This window comes from Podarcis cretensis, assembly GCF_951804945.1.
Source record: "Podarcis cretensis genome assembly, chromosome: 9".
Taxonomy (NCBI): domain Eukaryota; kingdom Metazoa; phylum Chordata; class Lepidosauria; order Squamata; family Lacertidae; genus Podarcis; species Podarcis cretensis.
In genome coordinates, this window is record NC_137178.1 from 68,146,603 (window position 1) to 68,169,184 (window position 22,582).

Sequence of the window (22,582 nt, forward strand, 5' to 3'; positions counted from 1 at the left end):
ACACACTTCCTTGAATGAAAGCCCCACCGAACATAGTAGAACTTCTGAGTAGGCATGCATAGGTTTCCACTGCTGGTCAGCTTAGTGCAACTGTAATTCACTACCAGTTTTACTGGGCTTAAAAGACACCTGGAACAAATTGTACCAAATTTGCATGTCACTTTTTCCCACTGACAGGCTGCTGCAATAACAGTAATTACTTACCTGATATAAATAATCCTCAAACACGAAGTAGTAGTCATCATTGCTGGCTGTCAGCTTCACATCCTGTAAATGAAAAACCATAAAAATTTGAAGCTGAGAAGTATATTTTCCAGCTGGGAAGCTCCTGTGGTGCATTAGCATAACAAGATATTATTGTTGTCATGCTACTGAGTTAATAACTATGCACTCCACCTGTTGTCAACTTCACATTTCCTGCACACAGAAAAAAATCTATTAGTATCATCATAACACTAGGCACTGATATCCACATGCTATATTTGAACACGTCAGTTCTAATTAGTTTTCATCAATGGGAGTTTCCCCACTCTTTCAATGGGAGAGGGAATGCAAATTATCTCCCAATTAACATTTTAACTGCATTCCACAGTCATCAAAGAACTGAAAAACTAATCATGCACCCCTTTGAGAGTTCTAGGTTTGTATTTCTCAGACAATAAGCTTTCCTTTGCCATGGCACTTGGCAATCTCTCTGAGAACTGAGGAATGGTTTTGAAGAAGTTTGAGACAATGCATGGAATCAAAGAATTTTAGAGCTGGAAGGGACCCGAGGGTCATCTAATCCAGCCCTCAGCAATGCCATACCAAAAATGCTTGCGGATCCCAGCTGAAAAACAACAGTAAAACTATGCATTTCTAAAACAGTTTGCATTTCTGTATGCCCTTCCTATCACACCTGACACACGAAGAGGCCAAGGAATCTGTTCTTGGTGGTTTGTAAATTGTTACAGTGTCTGTGTCTTACAGTGTCTAATTTATATATATATGTATATATGTATGTATATGTGTATATATATATGTATGTATGTATGTATATGTATGTATATGTGTGTACAGTGGTACCTCGGGTTACATATGCTTCAGATTACATACGCTTCAGGTTACACACTCCGCTAACCCAGAAATAGTGCTTCAGGTTTAGAACTTTGCTTCAGGATGAGAACAGAAATTGTGCTCCAGCGGCACAGCAGCAGCAGGAGGCCCCATTAGCTAAAGTGGTGCTTCAAGGTAAGAACAGTTTCAAGTTAAGAACAGACCTCCGGAACAAATTAAGTACTTAACCCAAGGTACCACTGTGTGTGTGTGTGTGTGTGTGTGTGTGTGTACATGTGTGTGTGTGTGTGTGTGTGTGTGTGTGTGTGTGTATGTGTGTACTGAATAAAATAGCTACACAAACCTATGATCCAGATGCCATTTCTCTGGAAAATCACAGGAAACCACCTAAATAGTCTGAGCCAGTGAATTGTGAAGATACATCACAGTTTGTTCTAATGTAACACTGCTGTGGCAGAATGTCACACTGGTACACCACCAGAGACACAGCAAAGGAGCTTATCAGGGGAGGAGTCAGACTCAGAAAGTTTATATCCCATCCCAAAGTAATATGATAGAAAAAGAGATGATCTACATTAAAACACTCTGAACTCAGCAGAGAGCCAAAAACCATTTGCCCACTCTATTTGCCATGCTTTTCCTATCCATTCATGACAAAAGTACAGATGTCTGACTAACAGCCAAAGTAGACAATGTATAGTCCTGTTATTGTTGGTTGTAAATTAAGACAGGCTTTGCATTAAAAAAAAGTAGCTTCAGAAGCACTCTCATAAATCAGGGCTGTATTGAAGGATGACATTTAAGACAGACCCTCTCTCTATTCAACCCCAAATCCAAATCTGAGATCCAGCACCGAGGGCCTTCTGGCGGTTCCCTCATTGTGAGAAGTGAGGTTACAGGGAACCAGACAGAGGGCCTTCTCGGTAGTGGCACCGACCCTGTGGAACACCCTCCTTTCAGATGTGAAGGAAATAAGCAGCTATCCTATCTTTAAAAGACATCTGAAGGCAGCCCTGTTTAGATGGGCGGGGTATAAATAAATTATTATTATTATTATTATTATTATTATTATTATTATTATCTTCTCACATGCTTATAGAAATCGACTCTCAACTTCTGTTTCCTCCTGAGCAAGTTGTGCATATAATTGTTATGCTGGAAGAGTTGAGGCAACATTTCTTTCCGGAGAAATTGTCTGAATATCTTCTCTCCGCATCACAAAAATCCGTCCACTTTGCAGAAGTTTCTCCACCATTTATTGATGTGGCTGATCAACCCACCCGCAAACACTGTGAAACAGGACATTGTGAAGGATGCAAAATATTGGCCAGGCTGCCACCACACTTGCAAGATAAAAACAACCTGCGATAGCAGCAAGGGCTGGAGGAAGCTTAAGGGAAAAATGGAAGAAGCTGGGCTAATGCCACTGCTAATGGTGTCCCAAAAAGGAAGCTTGCCCAACCCCTGCCTGTTCTTTCTTTTCCTTTCCAAAATAATTCAACGGGTGCAGGGGGAGCAGCAGAAATATTAACTATTGCACTGAACCACTGCAGATATACTTCAGATACATGCAACTTTAGATGAAACCTTCCACAAACTATAACAGTTATAGATAGGTAGCCGTGTTGGTCTGCCATAGTCAAAACAAAATAAAAAAATTCCTTCCAGTAGCACCTTAAAGACCAACTAAGTTAGTTCTAGGTATGAGCTTTCGTGTGCATGCACACTTCTTCACACTTCTGAGTGTATCTGAAGAAGTGTGCATGCACACGAAAGCTCATACCTAGAACTAACTTAGTTGGTCTTTAAGGTGCTACTGGAAGGAATTTTTTTATTTTGTACAAACTATAACAGTTGTTTTTCATTTGAAAGTACAGTGGTACCTCGGGTTAAGTACTTAATTCGTTCCAGGGGTCCGTACTTAACCTGAAACTGTTTTTAACCTGAAGCACCACTTTAGCTGATGGGGCCTCCTTCTGCCGCTGCGCCGCCAGAGCACGATTTCTGTTCTCATCCTGAAGCAAAGTTCTTAAGCTGAAGCACTATTTCTGGGTTAGCGGAATCTGTAACCTGAAGTGTATGTAACCCAAGGTACCATTGTAGTAAAATAGAGATTCTGACACTGTGGTCAGTCAGCAAATAGATACAGATACAGTAGTACCTCGGGTTACATGCGCTTCACGTTACATACACTTCAGGTTACAGACTTGGCTAACCCAGAAATAGTGCTTCAGGTTAAGAACTTAGCTTCAGGATGAGAACAGAAATCGTGCTCTGGTGGCATGGCAGCAGCGGGAGGCCCCATTAGCTAAAGTGGTGCTTCAGGTTAAGAACAGTTTCAGGGGACGCAGGTGGCGCTGTGGGTTAAAGCCTCAGCGCCTAGGACTTGCCGATCGAAAGGTCGGCGGTTCGAATCCCTGCGGCGGGGTGCGCTCCCGCTGCTCGGTCCCAGCGCCTGCCAACCTAGCAGTTCGAAAGCACCTCCGGGTGCAAGTAGATAAATAGGGACCGCTTACCAGCGGGAAGGTAAACGGCGTTTCCGTGTGCGGCTCTGGCTCGCCAGAGCAGCGATGTCACGCTGGCCACGTGACCCGGAAGTGTCTCCGGACAGCGCTGGCCCCTGGCCTCTTAAGTGAGATGGGCGCACAACCCCAGAGTCTGTCAAGACTGGCCTGTAAGGGCAGGGGTACCTTTACCTTTACCTTTACCACTGTACAGAGACAGAGAGAGAAACCTTCTAAATGGAGATCATTATCCCAGTTGGTATCTGCATTGGGCAAATTGTTTCAGGATGCCTCATGGAAAGAGACTCATAAGTAAAAATTGATGATGATGATGATACAAACCACATCAACAACAGATAGCGATATATAAATTAGAAATACTCACTTTATAAATCAAATTGTCCACCAAAAGGTCATGCTGAATCACATTAGACTTTAGTTGTTCATAGTATAAAACATCCTAGAACGAAATAATGCTAAATATTATTCGTTGTGTGAGACTTAAAACAAATGACACATTTCATAGTGGTGTTTTGCTTATTTTAAGACCATATAATGTTAAAGTTGAAAATGGAGTAAACAGCTTAAAAAGAAGGATATCAGGACACAATCGGAAAGATACTGTTGAGTATATCCCATTAAAATAAATGGGATATACTTTGTGCATAAGTCGATCAAAAACTAAAATCTTTTTCAAACATCCAAATATGATACTTCCTCAAGTTGCTTCCTTCCGCACAACCAGGCAATGAAAACTATCAAGTCTTCATGAAGTGTGGTAACTAATTCCTCCTGGAGCCAAAGGACAATATAAAATTGCTTTACAAAGGAAAAAAATATGGCTCCATCTTTGCAAGTTTTTAAATGGATCTTAAAAAGCATTTTTATTTCAAGATGCATTTAATTAGGATGCTATGTGTTAACAATTGATGCTTTTGAATTATGGTGCTGGAGGAGACTCTTGAGAGTCCCATGGACTGCAAGAAGATCAAACCTATCCATTCTTAAGGAAATCAGCCCTGAGTGCTCACTGGAAGGACAGATCCTGAAGCTGAGGCTCCAATACTTTGGCCACCTCATGAGAAGAGAAGACTCCCTGGAAAAGACCCTGATGTTGGGAAAGATAGAGGGCACAAGGAGAAGGGGGCGACAGAGGACGAGATGGTTGGATAGTGTTCTCGAAGCTACCAGCATGAGTTTGAGCAAACTGCAGGAGGCAGTGGAGGACAGAAGTGCCTGGCGTGCTCTGGTCCATGGGGTCACAAAGAGTCGGACATGACTAAACGACTAAACAACAACAACAACATGTGTTAAGCTCTATATTGTTTTAACGTGCTATTGATAGTTTTGGATCTGTATAATGGTTTTATATATTTTCTAAATATTCTCAGTTGAATGAATGAATGAATGAATCTTTATTGCTAAAAGCTATAAGCTTAGGATACAAACAATGCGTAGGATACTGATTTAAAACTGAACAGCAGCAGCAACAGCAGCGAAGCAAACATGAAAAAATCATTCTTGCATAAGTTATCCACTCCACGTTTCACACTCCCCCTTATGATACTTGTCTTGGTGCCTAGCTCTCAACTTACTTGCAGCCAAGGCAAATTTTGCAACCCGTGTAGTAATAAATGCATTATTGCCAGCCAGCAAAATGGAGATTTTCTAAATAATTAATTATTATTTTTTACGTGAGCCACCCTGGAGGGCTTTGCTCTGAAAGTCAGCATACATTGGGGTAGCAATCCATCCATCCATCCATCTATCCATCCATCCATCCATCCCTCAATCAATCAATCAATCAATCAATAATATTCTAAGTATACAACAGAAGAAGGTGAAACTTAAAGAGCCTATAAAATAACCTGAGGTGGGGAAAAGGAATTCTGCTAAATTCATGAGGCAAGAAACTGGAGGGCAACAGTTAACAATTTTTCCCAAGAACGTCAGTGGTATTCCTCTAAATAATTTATGCAAAGCTATAGCCTCTTCACAAACATAGCTGGCTAGAAGCAGACTCTAGCCAAGCAAAACCTAGAAGCAGAGATACAGCCATAAACACAGCTCACATGGATCCTATCAGGGAGACAGAAGCCACAGCTGGAAGAATACAATTAATGACTTGGCATACAAATGTCATGATGGCTAACATAGTTTTGGAGGTGGTCACTGCAAGCACTTTGGCATAAAGAGGGGGGGAAAGAGAAAGATAATAGTAACTTGGTTCTCCTTTTAAGGCAGCATATGAAAATATAATAGTTGTAAAATATACACATCACAACTGTGTTTATTGTATTAAATTATCTGCTTTTTCCATAAACACATTTTGTTCTATTTTAGGATTTTGAAGTTGATGATAGGCAATTGCACATCATTCCACAGATGGAAGAAGATGTAAAAAATTCAACAGTGCAAAGGACAAGACTTAACGATGAAAAGGAATGTGAACTAGATACATTCAGAATATATATAAATAATCCACTTATCAGGTATACAAGCCTTTCTCCCAAACACAGTGTCCTGTCCATAGAATGGGGGTTTGTATAACTAGAATACAAGTTACGTATGTTGAACTATGAAGAACTGATCTCCTGTTTTCGAAATTTAAAAAGTTTTCACATGAATGTGAAAGTGGATTTGTTATTTATATAGCATATCACATGAATAAGCAACACTATGTCGGTGCCCTCTAGACATGGCTTAATTTACAAGTTTTTTTAAAAAAAAAAGTTCCAAGAATGTATGGCGTTGAGTCGCTGGATGTTTCGGCAACCCTGCATTAACGGGAAAGAGCCAAGATCCAAAATATGAACCTGACCATGGGGATGAAAAAATATTACATAATATTATACAAGCTTCATAATTAAAAACAATATACAGTAGTACCTCAGATTAAGTACTTAATCCATTCTGGAGGTCCGTTCTTAACCTGAAACTGTTCTTAACCTGAAACACCACTTTAGCTAATGGGGCCTCCTGCTGCTGCCGCGCCACCGGAGTACGATTTCTGTTCTCATCCTGAAGCAAAGTTCTTAACCTGAAGCACTATTTCTGGGTTAGCAGAGTCTGTGACCTGAAGCGTATGTAACCCGAAGCGTATGTAACCTGAGGTACCACTGTATACATACTACATTGGTAGCAATGTTGCAACAAAACAAAAGCACCAGCATCTTTGTGGCAAGTTCTACCTCTCTCAGCATAGCGTCTATAACTAGGGGCATTTATTTTGTGCACTGGGGGGCTATTACACCGACAGCTTCCGAGGCCCAAATCATGACACTGGCCATATTTGGTTTGCAAAGTCCACTTTGCTTACTAGAAACCCCAAACCCACCAACTGGAGTCAGGTGCAGAATAGTGGATGGGTAGAGGAAAAGCAAAATGCTAAGTAGGGGGGCAGAACCAATTATCAGCTGCTGACGAAATCACACAAGTGAAATACTTCAGATAAGGTCTGATGTGTGTGCACTTTTAACTAGTTAATATACTAAGCTGCCTTAGTAAGTTGCGTCACGGTGTTCCGCCAGAAGCAGTTTAGTCCTGCTGGCCACATAACCCAGAAATCTGTCTGTGGACAAACTTCGGCCTCCTCGGCCTTAAAGCAAGCTGAAAGCAGCAACCCCATAGTCACCTTTGACTGGACTTAACTGTCCAGGGGTCCTTTAAAAGGTAAAGGTAGAGAACCCCTGAAAATTAAGTCCAGTCGCAGATGACTCTGGGGTTGCGCCGCTCATCTTGCTTTACAGGCCGAGGGAGCCGGCGTTTGTCCACAGACAGTTTTTCTGGGTCATGTGGCCAGCAGGACTAAGCCACTTCTGGCACAACGGAACACCGAAACCAGAGCAGTGCATGGAAACTCCGTTTACCTTCCCGCCAGACTGGTACCTATTTATCTACTTGCACTTTTGGTGTGCTTTCAAATTGCTAGGTTGGCAGGAGCTGGGACCGAGCAACGGGAGCTCACTCCGTCACAGGGATTCGAACCGCCGACCTTCTGATCAGCAAGTCCAAGAGGCTCAGTGGTTTAGACCACAGTGCCACCCGCATCGCAACCCCATAGTTACCTTTGACTGGACGTAACTGTCCAGAGGTCCTTTATCTTTATCTATATGAGTTATATCATTGGTCCATTCAATTCATCACTGAAGGACAACAGTTCTCTTAAGCAAGCCATTCCAATAACAACTACAATATAATTTCCTTCCTGGACTCGTAATCTTTCAATTATTGATATATTATTTTTTTAAAAAATTGAATAGGCTGTCACACTTTTCAGTTAACATAGAATCACTGGGGAGCTTTACTCATGCAATGGCACTGTTGTACAAAAGGAATGCTGGCCAAAAACCTAAACCTTTTCCCTGAAACCTTTAAAAACCCCAAACACACACCTTACTTTGCTCCCCCAAAATAACATAAAATAATGCCAGGAGTTTCACAGTTTCAATGTCACTTTTGGTGGCATCACGTGGCAAAAGGCAAACAAAAAAGTTATATGAATATTTATTATCTGCTTATCACATGAAGGAAGCTTTTATTATTAATTTCAAACTGAAGAAGCATAGCAAACACAATTATAAATAAATTACAGTATAGATAACAACCCAAAGAAGTCCTTCATGGTGACTAGTTAGTCTATAGTACAGTAGAAATACAAATCTCATCTCATCAGGTTTCCAGAAACTAAATTTGAATTATTCATTACCATGACAAATATCTTGTTATACTGTGTGTGTTTTCAATCATTTAAAGGTCTGTGAAATTCAGTTATAGCAGATCCATAGCTCCTTCGCTTGAATTCTACTTTTCACTGAAACTAAAATAAAAATAAAAACAGGGGCATCCTCTCAGAAAATCAAATTGATATTCTTAATGAAAACACACGCAATGATATTACCATCGCTCAACAGCTTCCCTTACTGGGCTGGCCGAGGTATCCCAAATGTGGTGTTGGAGGAATCCCGAACAATAACTGGGTGATTTCAACATCCATGGCAAGCTGAGGCTGCTGTTGGATTAGCTCGGGATTTCATGGCTCCATGGCAACCATAGGACCATCTCAGATTGTTCCCGGCTGAATGCACAGGGCACGACATACCCATGATTTGGTCTTTGCTTCAAGTGGGCGGGAGGTAATCTGGAAATAGAGGGGTCTCTGGGGATCCACTGTCATGGTCAGACCACTCCTGGCCACCAAGGTCACGTGGACCTCTGGTGACAGAGGCAGATCAAGGAGGATGCCAGACTGTGTACCTGCTCCTTTGGAGAATACAGCTCCAACCAGTTGATCTATCTCCTAGACACAGGAACCACATACCCACAAGGTCATTGCTATTTGTCTTCTGAAAACAAGATGAAGATATCTTTTTAAGCAACTGGCATGTATTGATGTTTTTAATTATGTGTTATGGATATTTATGGGCTGATATTCTACAGCGAGGGACGCGGGTGGTGCTGTGGGTTACACCACAGAGCCTAGGACTTGCCGATCAGAAGGTCGGCGGTTCGAATCCCCGTGACGGGGTGAGCTCCCGTTGCTCAGTCCCTGCTCCTGCCAACCTAGCAGTTCAAAAGCACGTCAAAGTGCAAGTAGATAACAAGGTACCGCTCCAGCGGGAAGGTAAACAGCGTTTCCATGCGCTGCTCTGGTTCTGGTTCGCCAGAAGCGGCTTAGTCATGCTGGCCACATGACCCGGAAACTGTCTGCGGACAAACGCCGGCTCCCTCAGCCAATAAAGCGAGATGAGCGCCGCAACACCAGAGTCGGTCATGACTGGACCTAATGGTCAGGGGTCCCTTTACCTTTTATTCTACAGCCATACCTCGCCTTACGTTTGCTTCACGTTGTGGCTTTTCAGGTTACGAATGCGGTAAACCCGAAGTACACTTCTGGGTTCACCGCAAGCACAGAAACGATCTGCACACTTCGTGCATGCGCAGAAGCGATCTGCACGCTTTATGCATGCGCAGAAGCACTCTATTGCGCTTCACACATGCACAGTAGCGGCGCTATACTTACGGACTTTTCGGGCTGCGAACAGCACCCCAAAATGGATCGCATTCGTAAGTAGAGGTACCACTGTATTTTGTATTATGTAAGCCAAATTGATACACTTTATGTGTGGCTTGTAAATATTTATAAAATAAAGTGGTACCTCAGGTTAAGTACTTAATTCGTTCCGGAGGTCCATACTTAACCTGAAACTGTTCTTAACCTGAAGCACCACTTTAGCTAATGGGGCCTCCTGCTGCTGCCGCGCTGCCGGAACCCAATTTCTGTTCTCATCCTGAAGCAAAGTTCTTAACCTGAACCACTGTTTCTAGGTTAGCGGAGTCTTTACCTGAAGCATATGTAACCTGAAGTGTATGTAACCTGAGGTACCACTGTAGATACATCTGGGAAATTTGGTAAGGGGTATGACTGGAAAAATGGTTGCTTCTAGCAAATAAATCATCCTGACTATTGTACAAAAATGATACATAATGAATTGAAAAGGATGTTTAAAATAACGTTTGTAAAAAAAGAAAAGCCCAGAAGCTTTTCTTTTGGGAATTATAGGGACAGAACGACCTAAAATGTATAGAAACTTATTCATGTATGCGACTACAGCCGCAATAATGTTACTCACCCCAAATTGGAAAGAAGCAGAAGTCCCAGCAAAGGAAGAATGGATACAAAAACTTATGGAATATGCACAAATGGCAAAACTTACCAGAAGAATAAGAAAACAAGGTAACAAACTTTTTTAAAAAAGAATGCAAATGGTTTATTGAATATTTACAGATAAACTGTAAACAGATAAGAACACTGGCAGGATTACTGAAATAACCTGCAGTTTTATAAGAGTATATATTTAACGTAGATGAATAAATGAAAAAATTAAGTTAATTGGGATATGCAGAAAGTATTAAAAATAAATTTAAGGAACTGCAGAAAGAAGGGGAAGGAAGTCAAGTTTTGAAATGTTCAAAATGATTGTTAAATTGGTGAAATGTATAAATCTGAAAAGCATAAATAAAATTTAAAAAAAAATAAAAAAATAAAATGTGTATATTTTAACAACACACAATTTGTTGTGATTATTTATATCTCATAATAGCCACAGAAGGGGAGACTGCTTTCAACCAGCCTGGCTCAAAGCTGCCCTAGTGAGCATCAATTCTTCAAGAGACAGTATGACATGAAATCTGAAAGGAACAAACCAGAGAGTGCTCCTTATTCTAGGCATTCAGTCATACCTAACAACATAATATGCACTTTTAGTGTTTTCCTATCAGGCTAAGACTTGCAATACTGCCAGCAGGTGTACATGCACAAACTCCCTGAAATGCTATAATTCTTTGAGAACAATACATCTGGCGTTTCAGTGTTCTCTTGTTAATTTCAGTGACAAACTGACTGGTTCAACTGAATATTCAGCTTCTTGGAACGTGGACACATTTTCTATTATTAGACATAGAGAAAAACCCTAATAGATTCTAGAGTTCCATGTGATTTTAATATACGTACGGTACTTCCCGCCTTTCAAATACATCATCAACGTGTCCTATGAACTTGTGCTCATATATCCAAAGAAGTCTGTAGCATGAGCACGTTAGCCTTTTGCTTATTTTTATATTTGTGCCCCTGTAAACAACCTATTTGTATAATGTTGTTCTAAACTGCAAATTGGCATCTGTACCTAAACTTCGTGGAACACAAATTGGTTCAAATTAGATGTTCTCCTCTGAAATGAGTGTATTTGAATGTTCACACACTTCTCCCAAAAAGCTTCTGCTGTCCCTTTCAGTGTCTTAACAAAATCTATTTCTCTAAGTAAGATTTAGAGGTTCAAAAAGTCTTCAGTTTGTAAATACAGAGAAGGAAACTGACATACATTAACAAAGAAACAGTAGCTCAGCCATTTAGTCAGTTACAAATGGCACAAGGGAGAATTCTAGGACCAAAACTTAACAGTACGGCTGAATTAGAAAGACATACTTCTAAAAATTACACTATAAATATATATTTTTAATTGTGCAATAAATATACATATCTATGACAGTCAAATTTATCATACTAAAATATACTTGATAGCCATAGCTAGTGTGATTTGAATTTTTTAGGATGGGGAGGGGAATTGAGTAAGTGAAAGAGTTTTGTAAAATTATGCAAGCAGTGACTCACCCCTTCTCAAAATATTAGAACCCAGGTCAGTCAATAAAGTGGAATGGTGGAAGATTCAGGAGAGATTAAACAAAATATTTCTTTCTCTGGCTCCCTCAAGATGTGGCTTTCAAGGGGCATTAGAAAAAGTCATGGAGGATAAGTTGATCAAGGTCATGGTAGCTATATGCTTCTGCGAGGATCACAGATCCTCTGATTGCCAATTGCTGGAAAACACAAGCAGGAGTCTACTGCTACCCCCATGTCTTGATTTTGAGGTTCCCATTGGCTTCTGGTCATCTCCTGTGGGAAACAGACTGATGGGATTAGAAAGGGTTTTGGTCTTAATCCAAATAGATTCTTCTTGTGTTATCAGATTAGCCATGCCAGAAGTTCTCAAACTATGGACCACTGGAGGTATGCAAGTTCCATTCAGCAGTCTGTGAAAAGGCTTCACAGTACAGTTGTACCTTGGAAATCGAACGGAATCCATTCCAAAAGCCCATTCGACTTCCAAAACATTCGGAAACCAAAGCGCTGCTTCTGATTGGCTGCAGGAAGCTCCTGCAGCCAATCGGAAACCATGGAAGCCCCGTCGCACGTTCGGCTTCCAAAAATAGTTCACAAACCGGGTTTGCAGCATTCACGAGCCAAAACTTTTGAGAACTAAGCTGTTCAAAAACCTAGGTACAACTGTAGTTGAGAATATCTTCATCCCATCTGACACAATTTATTTTTAAAAATCAGAGCCAGATTATCAAACAGGCTAAGGTGGCTTTAGTCTTGGGGAAACCTTTAGTCAAAAACCTAGGTACGACTGTAGTTGAGAATATCTTCATCCCATCTAACACAATTTATTTTTTAAAATCAGAGCAAGATTATCAAACAGGCTAAGGCGGCTTTAGTCTTGGGGAAATGATCTTCATAATATAAATGCTGGAACAGTTGACTTATTTCCCCTAAAAGACTATGGTAACCTAGATGTGTACTTTAATACGTTCAGCAAAGAAAAAAATATATATTACATGGCCTAGACTCTGGCAATTTTCAACTAGTCCACAGAAAAAACAGTTTGTGAGCTAACATATTGGGTTTTGGGAGTTTCACATTGACTTACAATGACTCCACCATAACCGTTAGCTCCCTACCCCGTAACATTTCTTGCTATGGGCAAGGTTCATACTTGGTTGCTTGTCTACACAACACTGTAAACAGCTTCTAGCTATGATTGGCAAGATTAAGTAAGGGCAGATCATCTGATAAGACAGAACTGCATGGCAGTGAGCTAGGGCACTGTTGGAGCAGTTTCAAGTAGTTGCTGTGTGGCAATCTGAACTGACCATTTCTTTAGATATACTTGACAAATTAAGACAAAAATACCACAAATATGGTACCACTACTGTGGTATGTAGTGAAGTCAGCCAATTACAATTAATCTCTCTCATCTGTTTACTATTAGAAAAGAGGAAATAAGCAAGGCTTTAACTGTCAGAATAATTTGGAACAATTCAGAGTTAATTAGCCATCACAACATTGGTACAATGTTTTTCATTATGACAAAAGCAGCGCTTTCTCTTTCAACAATGTATAATCCATTACTTCTTGGATTATTTATTCTTGATGGTCTGATGTAAGTATATGCACCAAAAAGCCAAACATTTTCCCCTAAGCTTAGCAAAATCTTTTCCAATAGTGCTTTTAAAATACTGAAGTCTGTTTTCATCGTTAGATACAGCTATCATCTTATTGTCAACCCACTCCCAATCATATATAACAAGGAATAATATAAATTCTTTCTCTTTCTCATGCACCCATGCATGCCACTTATTCATCATCTGTCCATCCCTTACAGTACTCTTAATTTCAATTAACTGAAAATAATATCTTCATATCTGCAGTATAAAGCATGTAGCACGATACTCTGACTAATAAAGACTAATAAAGTCATGATCTCTTTAGCTAGGCTGTGTTGAGCATTTTAAAGAAAAATTAAGGCAACGTTTACTGCAGCACAGAGGTAGAGCAGCACATCAACCAAATAGTAAACATAAAGCAAAATGAGCAAATGTAAAGTAAAATGAGCAAACCAATTAAATATATGGTCATGTTGTGCTGATGCCTGATTATCGTCTTTCAAAGAAACTACTCTATTCCGAACTTAAAAATGGAAAGTGTAATGCTGGTGGCTCAACAAAAGAGGTTTAAAGACTCTCTCCAGGCGAATCTTAAAAATTGTAGTATAAACACCGACAACTGGGAAACACTGGCCTGGGAGCGCTTCAATCGGAGAACAGCCTTTACCAAAGGTGTCATGGGTTTTGAAGATGCTCAAACTCAGGGCGAAAGGGAGAAACGCGCTAAGAGGAAGGCATGCTTGCCAAACCCTCACTGTGATTAACTCTCACCTGAAAACCTCTGTCCCCACTGTGGAAGGACGTGTGGATCCAGAACTGGCCTCCACAGTCACTTACAGACTCACTGTTAAAACTGTGTTTATGGAAGACATCTTACTAGGCTACGAGTGATCGCCAAAGAAGAAGAAGATACAAACACACACACACAAAACAGAATATGCAAGAAGGGAAGTTGTGTGGCTTATCAGTAATGATGTCACAGGCCCTACCCGATAGCTGAATGTGATACTTATGCCACTGCCTAATGTGTGCAGGGAGGCCGCGTGAGTACAGGAACATATGAGGAAGACCTGCACATATTCAAAAGCAGAAGGAAGCAGCTACCCCACAGTGCTGTAGAAAGAAAGGAAAGAAGACCTATGGAGAAGCCCATTTCCAATAGGAAGAAGGCGTGATGTGGCAAGAAGGCTCGGGAAATTATCTGGAGCAGTAGAGGAAGAAAGCAAGGCAAATGAATAGAAGCACAGGCTAGGTGGCATGTTCAGAAAAAATACTGAAGCAAAAAGTTGGGCAGCAGAGACAAGAACAGAAGCTGAAAAAGTATTGGGGAGGCAAGAGAAGTGGTGTTACTCCAGAGGGGAGGTCATTTATGTCATTCCATGGCATGCCAATTTTTCACAGCAAGGAATAGGTTTCTCTTATTTGAAATGTTCAACTTACAGTGGTACCTCAGGTTAAGTACTTAATTCATTCAGGAGGTCCGTTCTAAACCTGAAACTGTTCTTAACCTGAAGCACCACTTTAGCTAATGGGGTCTCCCGCTGCCGCCGCGCCACCAGAGCACAATTTCTGTTCTCATCCTGAAGCAAAGTTCTTAACCTGAAGCACTATTTCTGGGTTAGCGGAGTCTGTAACCTGAAGTGTATGTAAGCCGAGGTACCACTGTACACAGTTCTACATACACACAGACATAATTTTATTTGGATGCTGCCTTTCCGCAGTTCAAACTATGCTCAAGATGGCTTACAACATGGAAACAATGCATAAAAACAACACAACAAAAGTCATAAACACTAAATAAAACATTAAAAAAATACAACACCAAACTGAATAATTTCTATGCAATCGCAACAAAATCTAAAATAAATATACAAAAAAACCAAACGGCAGCAAGGTCTGTGACTTTTGTAGAGACAAGACACACATGGAAAGCGTAACACAGCAGCCGTGGCCTATGGGGATCGAGGCACGGGGGCAGTGAAAGCAGTCTCAGCATCCTTGCAGAGCCTCTGCACTTGTGAGGATGGGAATGAGGCAGGGCATAGTCAAGGGAGCTCTAGGAAGTGGATGAGCACCTGCAGGGCTGCCACGCCGACTTCACAGTACAGTAATATGTGGTCCAAACGTCTTCTGCGCTTGCAATGGCAGGGTGCCCTTAAACCTTCCAGACTGAACTACGCGGTGGTAAAAATCAACTGGGTCATCCACTCTGCGATTATACGTCTTGGCGGCCGAGTGGTTCACCATGTGGACATCAAACCCAGCAGAGTAGAATTATTCAGACCGGACGGGGTGGACCTGACCACCTTAGGGAATGAACTCTGGTTGGACGGTATCAGGAGTTGCCTGCAGGATTGGTTGTCAGGATGCTGAGGGGTTTTTTTTCAGCTGTAGGTTGTCTTGGTGGCGAGACCGCAATATCATGGTCTCGGGTAGTGGTTTTAGGCCTTGGGCGGAATCTTTTCATCTATCATTCCTAAAGGGGGGCGTGCAGTGGTCACACACACACACACACACACACACACACCGCGGTGGCATTTCAGGGTTCCCGTTTAAAGGGTTTTGTGTGAAGGGAGTCACTGGCCGTAAGGTGATAGGTTGTCAATAAACCAGTTCTGCGGGGGGGGGGGGGTGTGTCTTGCTGTGTAAATACCGTATTTTTTGCTCTTTAAGACTCACTTTTTCCCTCCTAAAAAGTAAGGGGAAATGTGTGTGCGTCTTATGGAGTGAATGCAGGCTGCGCAGCTATCCCAGAAGCCAGAACAGCAAGAGGAATCGCTGCTTTCGCTGCGCAGCGATCGCTCTTGTTGTTCTGGCTTCTGAGATTCAGAATATTTTTTTCTTGTTTTCCTCCTTCAAAAACTAGGTGCGTCTTATGGTCTGGTGCGTCTTATAGAGCAAAATATGTGTTTTGCAGTGCCCCCTCTGATCCAATTAACCCTGCTGTGCCTCTGTCCCCCGGGCTGGGGATCTGAGAGGGATACACGCCCAATGCCTAAGCCAAGGTTTCCTACATTTGAAACTGATAATAAAGTTGTGGCCATTTTAAATCCCAAAACACGTTGTCATGTGTGTTTCATTGCTCTCGGGCTGTCTCTCGGGGGCGCAGGGGTCTCCACCTGAGCACGCAAAATAAACTAGGGAGAGAGAGGTTCAGATAAAAAAAGTCAGAAAAACACTGTTAAATGAGCACAAACACCCTTGTGTGACCTTGTGCACAATAAACCAAAACTAGCATCACGCTTAATAATGCAGCCAAACGTTGTTTATAATTTAGCTATTGAGTATGTAGCTGCTGCAAGTCTACATTTTTACTTTTGCTACTTACCTCGGGTTGACTGGAAACGTTCAGAATCAGGGCCCACAACTCAGCTCGTAGCAAATTTGGACATCCCTGCCGGACATACTGCTGAGCTGCTGCACTATCCTGCTCCATTAAAACTACAAGAAACGCAGGTGTTAATAATACACATTAAAGACATACAAACACATTTTAGCTTTATATTTTATTAGCATTTCACTTAAGTGTTCCCCCGAGACAATTTAAGATGGCAGGGGGGAAAAAACCTATCATTTTTTGGCTATTCCACAAATATGAATATGAAGCCTGTGCAGAATTGGAGGCTGAATCACACAAAGCAAGTTTTCAAAATTAAGGGGATTTTAAAGCTAAGAATACCATATTTGGTTAGAAGTCACATTTACAGCACGGTTCTATACACATCTACTCAGAAGTAAATCACACTGCGTTTTGGGAGGCTTACAATGGTTAATATGTAGGACTGTACTCTCAGTTAACGTAATGATAATAAATGTCTTGAATCACCAAGCTGATTGCCATGGATTAGTAATTTTAGTTTCAGACATTATTTAGTATTTCTAAAAATAAATTCTGTGTGTTCTCTTCACTTCTGGCACGTTCACACTATTTTTCAAACCTTTTCCAACAGTGGCACTACAGCTATAGAACCTGTTGCCAACTGTGGTACATAGTGCCTCATTACTGCTTGCCTTTAGAAAATGCTTTAAAAACCTATTTGGGGGCTATAGAACTGAATTTGATTTAGGTTTATTTATCTATTGGAGTTTGCTATTTTACTGGACTGAATGCTTTTTAGTATTATGGCTGGTTCTATTATTGTTTATTTTAGTGCTATGTTTTACTGTTTTGAGGTTTTTGTTACTTCCACCCTGAAAAAGGTAAAGGTACCCCAACCATTAGGTCCAGTCGCGGATGACTCTGGGGTTGCGTACTCATCTCGCTCTATAAGCCGAGGGAGCCAGTGTTTGTCATGTGGCCTAAGCTGCTTCTGGCGAACCAGAGCAGCGCATGGAAACGCTGTTTACCTTCCCGCCAGATTGGTACCTATTTATCTACTTGCACTTGATGTGCTTTCAAGTTGCTAGGTGGGCAGGAGCAGGGACTGAGCAACGGAAGCTCACCCCATCATGGGGATTCGAACCGCAACCTTCCGATCAGCAAGCTCTAGGCTCTGTGGTTTAGACCACAGCGCCACCCGTGTTCCTCCTCCCTGAAAAGAGGCCTATAAATATTTCAAATTAAATACTACTCTTATCCATTTGTTTTGTACAAATATTCCATTGTGTGAATGGCAGGTATTTCTGCAGCTCACCAATTCTCTACCATCTGCACGTCCCTGAACCCTCTGAAAAGTCACTTTCAAGAATCTCCAAATCTTTCATATCCATAGTGTCTGAGGTGTGTTAGGCTGCAAATGGTATGTGTGAAAAATTGGCGAGGCAACTGATTGTGCAATTTAGGATTCAAGCCACTGATCATAAGATTTCTGAAATACTTATTAGGTCTGGGGGGCTACTTAAAGGAAGCCTTTTCAGTTTGGAAGTGCTTTTGTCCTTTATGTTAGGCCAAAGGAGTTTTAAGTAGAGGTGTGGAGTTTTATTAATGCCACCTTTCAATAGCATGTGCCATATACAACAAAACAGATGTGCATGGAGTCATCACATGTATGCCCAGTTTGCATATTATCTCCTAAACTGAGGGGCTCAGCTCACTTGTAAGTGGCTGAAATGAATAGCAGATGTGATTGCCCATATTCAGGAAATATATATTAGCATGAACACAGTACCAGCTTTTTTTTTTGTGTTCTTTTTACACCTCAAAACATCCCTAGAATCAAGGATGAAGAGTATTTGTTCTCTAATGAAGCACTTTAACAATTATGGGGACGGATAATTGTTCATAAGTCTTCCTCACATTTTACAAAGGAGATTTTAAAGTATTTAGGAAGAACACATTTGATAATTAAGTATCAGCAGATAGTTCACAGTGAAGAAAGAGGAAAAGAACCGCCTTTCTGATCTTTGCCCAGATGAAGTTGAGAAATACTTAGCAAAGAGAGAAGGTGAGTGAGCTCTTATCCTGAGAGATGAAGAATCCATAGCTTAAGGTTGGTGTACAGTATGTCAGAGAATGGACATTTATACAAAGGGAAAAGCAGTTGACAGTGATCAGTTAACAAAGGAAACTAGTAATTTATATCCAGAACAACAAGAGCAGACTGTGGTTTCTGGTGCAGAGTAAACTGCTGTCCCTTAAGGTCAAAAAGGTGGCAGAACAGCTTTGAAATTTCTTTCTAGGGGGAAGACAAAAGGAACTGGGGGCCATCCAATTCAAAGTGCTCAAAGTCCGCTAAATGGGAATAGAGCAGCACTTGACAACAAGCTTACAGCAGGACATGACAGGCAATTAAAGAAACCAAGGGCATAAAAGAAATTGAACATGCTAAAGGACTTTGGGGGAAGTGCTGAAATTCAGTGGCAGGGAACGTCTTGTCTGAAACCTTAGATAGTCACTGCAAGTTATGGCAGACAATACTGTACTGAGCTAAAAGGTAAAGGGACCCCTGACTATTAGGTCCAGTCGTGGCTGACTCTGGGGTTGCGGTGCTCATCTTGCTTTCTTGGCCGACGGAGCCGGCGTACATGTGGCCAGCATGACTAAGCCGCTTCTGGCAAACCAGAGCAGCGCATGGAAATGCCGTTTATCTTAACGCCAGAGCGGTACCTATTTATCTACTTGCACTTTTGACGTGCTTTCGAACTGCTAGGTTGGCAGGAGCAGGGACCGAGCAATGGAAGCTCACCCCGTCGCAGGGATTCGAACCGCCGACCTTCTGATCAGGAAGTCCTAGGCTCTGTGGTTTAACCCACAGCGCAACCTGCGTCCCTGTACTGAGCTACATAGAGCAAAAATTTAACTCAATGTAAAACAGCTTGCTACAAGAGGAATGCAACATACTGATGCATGTATGATTTAGTTTGGTTTTGCAGATCTCTACTCCTGAAGGTACCTTTGAGCCACTTAACTTGTTTCTTCCTAACATCTGAATTGCAAAAGAGAAACCGAGTATTCACCCACAAAGTAAAGGTTTGAAAGAGACAATGCTACACCTGGCAGTAGATAGGGATAGCACTAGTGAAAATGCTAACACGGGTATGCTTATGCTTTTCTGCTTCTTGGCAAGGTATACACAAACCAGAAATAATTTCCTGGGGCTGTCAGCCAAGATAATACATGGCATTTCCTGGCAAAGCAAGTGGCACGAATATTAAGGCTACCCAATTAGCAGCAAGTCAAAGATAACTCAGTTAGTAACAGATGCCTGCTTAAAGGCTATCCGGGACCATGGAAGAGCTTCTGTTCAGTATGAACTTTGATGCCAGCCCCCAGTAATTAGGACATTGCTGGAAAAACAAAACAAAACAAAACAAAAGAAACAAAAGGCCTGCTTGAAAAGTTTACAAGTGAAGATTAACACCTTTGGTGACTAGTTTGGTCAAGCTTGCAGTGCATGAGTAACATAGTGAGATTATGGCTCAACACAAATCACACTTTCTATTTTTCTGCTGTCCACATATTTGTAACTTGCCAGGTACCTCCTGCACCCACACATTTCATTCCATTCTCCTTCCCTTTTTTGCATTTAATATTCAGTGAAAAGTGATTATCCAATATTTGTATAATGTCCAAATTCAGTTTTTTGAGGAATTGAAACAAACTATTTTTTTTTAAATGGCTTTGTACAGATCTGAAATGATGCTATTAAATCAAGGAGGTCACGGTGTCTAGGTTACTTCCATCATCATCATCTACTATTATTTATACCCCACCCAGCTGGCTGGGTTTCCCCAGCCACTCTGGGCTGCTCCCAACATAATATTAATAATATTCTATTAATTTAAGTGGTTGCCTGATCAGAAGCATGTCATTTTGGGTTTTCTCCCCTCCCACCCCAAATTATCATAGTTGTCATGCTGTCTTTTAATATAATTTAGAAGAGGAAAATGTGACATGGGCATGGCCTAATTCCTTTCACAGTCACTCCTGTGAAAGGAAAGGCAGAGAAAAAATAATTTGTTCCATGTGAGTTTGATTCCTTTTAATTAAGGCGTAGGGTTGATTTCCTTTCAACTGGTAGAATAATGACCTTATTTGAAAGGGCATAACCATCCTGCAAGCTGACTTAGTGCTACGTGTTTCATTAGGTTTTGGACTAGCGACTAACCACCTGGAAGAATGAAAGTTATATTCTTATCTGATGCAGGGACATAAACTCCATTAACACTAATGAGAGTTCTTTGTGCACAGAAGCAACTCTGGTGATTTTAAAATAGAATTCAAACTAGGATTCAGCAATTTGGAATAAAGCTGTCATAAACACACACACACACACAAACTTTGTTTTTTATCTGCCAGCTGTGACACTCTTTATCTAGAACCCATAAATCTCTAGCAGTTCCATCACGTTAAAAAGGTACAAGTTACATTTTATTTTACATCATTTACAGTGCAATTCTATGGATGTTTACTCTAAAGGAAATCCCAATGCATCCAGTGGCACTTAATTTCTGGTATTTAGAATTGTAGCCTTATTACGCTTCATACCAGACAAAACAAAGAAAACCCAAAGAAAAACCTAAAACACTTGCAATTTGTTTACAGTCAGTATCCAATTCTTACCTTTCTGACCAATACGTACATGTTCATTTTCAAAGAGTTCTAAAACAGTAAAGCAAGAAAAGAGTGCAAAGAGTTCAAAATTATTTAAACTTTACAGAAGGACGTTTGATTTAACTATCAAAAACATCTTATCTGAAAGCATGGCACCATACATGCACCAGAATTCCAAGGAGCATGCATTCATAATCCACATGTGCAACATTTCTCTCCGAAAAATGGCACCCATTTGCCTCCAAACGACTTTTTAAACCCTTACCCTTTTCGTTCGAAATGTAATTTGAAGCAAGAGTTTGTTTCTTTAAAGGAAAACAATGCTGGTTCTCTCTCTCTACTCTAAAAGGATTAGAGGGCAGTTTGAGGATACGGTGATCAGAACGCTATACGAGATGGAAATTCAGAAGATGGGTTTGTGCATGTCCTTATCTTAGCTTCCCTGTATAGCCTGTTAGTGTGCTATTTTAAAGTATCATTTTATTTCATTCTCTCCTTTTGCAAGCCACCTTAGGGGGGGAAATTAAGGTCCAATTTTTTTTTGTCTAAAATAAACAATGTTCTTCAAATGTGCTATTTCTCATTCATGAGAAAGATGCTTCAACTATAGTTATAGAACATCAGCAGTGTTATTAATTTCCACCCATTTAAATTTTGATGGCTATCTGCTCATTCCCATCATGAGACAGGTATTATTTCCAAGTGGTGAATGCATTACCAGCAAGGAAAGCTTCCTGTAATTTAGAAGTGGAGCTGAAGAGGGCATATGCTAATCTAGTTAGATAATAAATAGAACACAAAAAGATGCCTTGAGGCTCTAACTACTTTGCTGTAGTACAAGTTTTGTCCTTCATCAGTTGAATAAAGATATATCAAGATAATGTTAGGTATACAGAGTATTCTATACACAGTATGAATGCCGCTGGAGATAAAAGCCCTAGCCGCAATAACATTGTTCATCTCTAAAGCATCGCAACACTTTTCCTCTTGCTATTCTGGATTAATCTGTAGTTCTAAACTACTAGAACCATTCTGCCTGACAGCTGGTTTTCAATATGCAGGGATTTTGTTTGAAGAAATTGCTAGTCATGTGATCCCACACCTGCACTCTGAAGTGCAGACCAAAGCTTTGTTGTTGTTGTTTAGTCGTTTAGTCATGTCCGACTCTTCGTGACCCCATGGACCAGAGCACGCCAGGCACTTCTGTCTTCCACTGCCTCCCGCAGTTTGGTCAAACTCATGCTGG

General features: G+C 41.0%; 1 protein-coding gene across 1 annotated transcript in view; it reads right to left on the minus strand.

The window, feature by feature from the left end:
• The window catches only part of TBC1D19 (TBC1 domain family member 19), a 68,884-nt gene that overhangs the window by 27,471 nt on the left and 18,831 nt on the right, over positions 1 to 22,582 (minus strand). The window contains exons 10-13 of the mRNA XM_079989762.1: positions 21,346 to 21,384; positions 16,672 to 16,784; positions 3,946 to 4,020; positions 205 to 267 (exon numbers count right to left, since the gene is read on the minus strand). Of these exons, the coding sequence (XP_079845888.1) occupies positions 205 to 267; positions 3,946 to 4,020; positions 16,672 to 16,784; positions 21,346 to 21,384 (290 nt within the window). The remainder of the gene's footprint in view (positions 1 to 204; positions 268 to 3,945; positions 4,021 to 16,671; positions 16,785 to 21,345; positions 21,385 to 22,582) is intronic.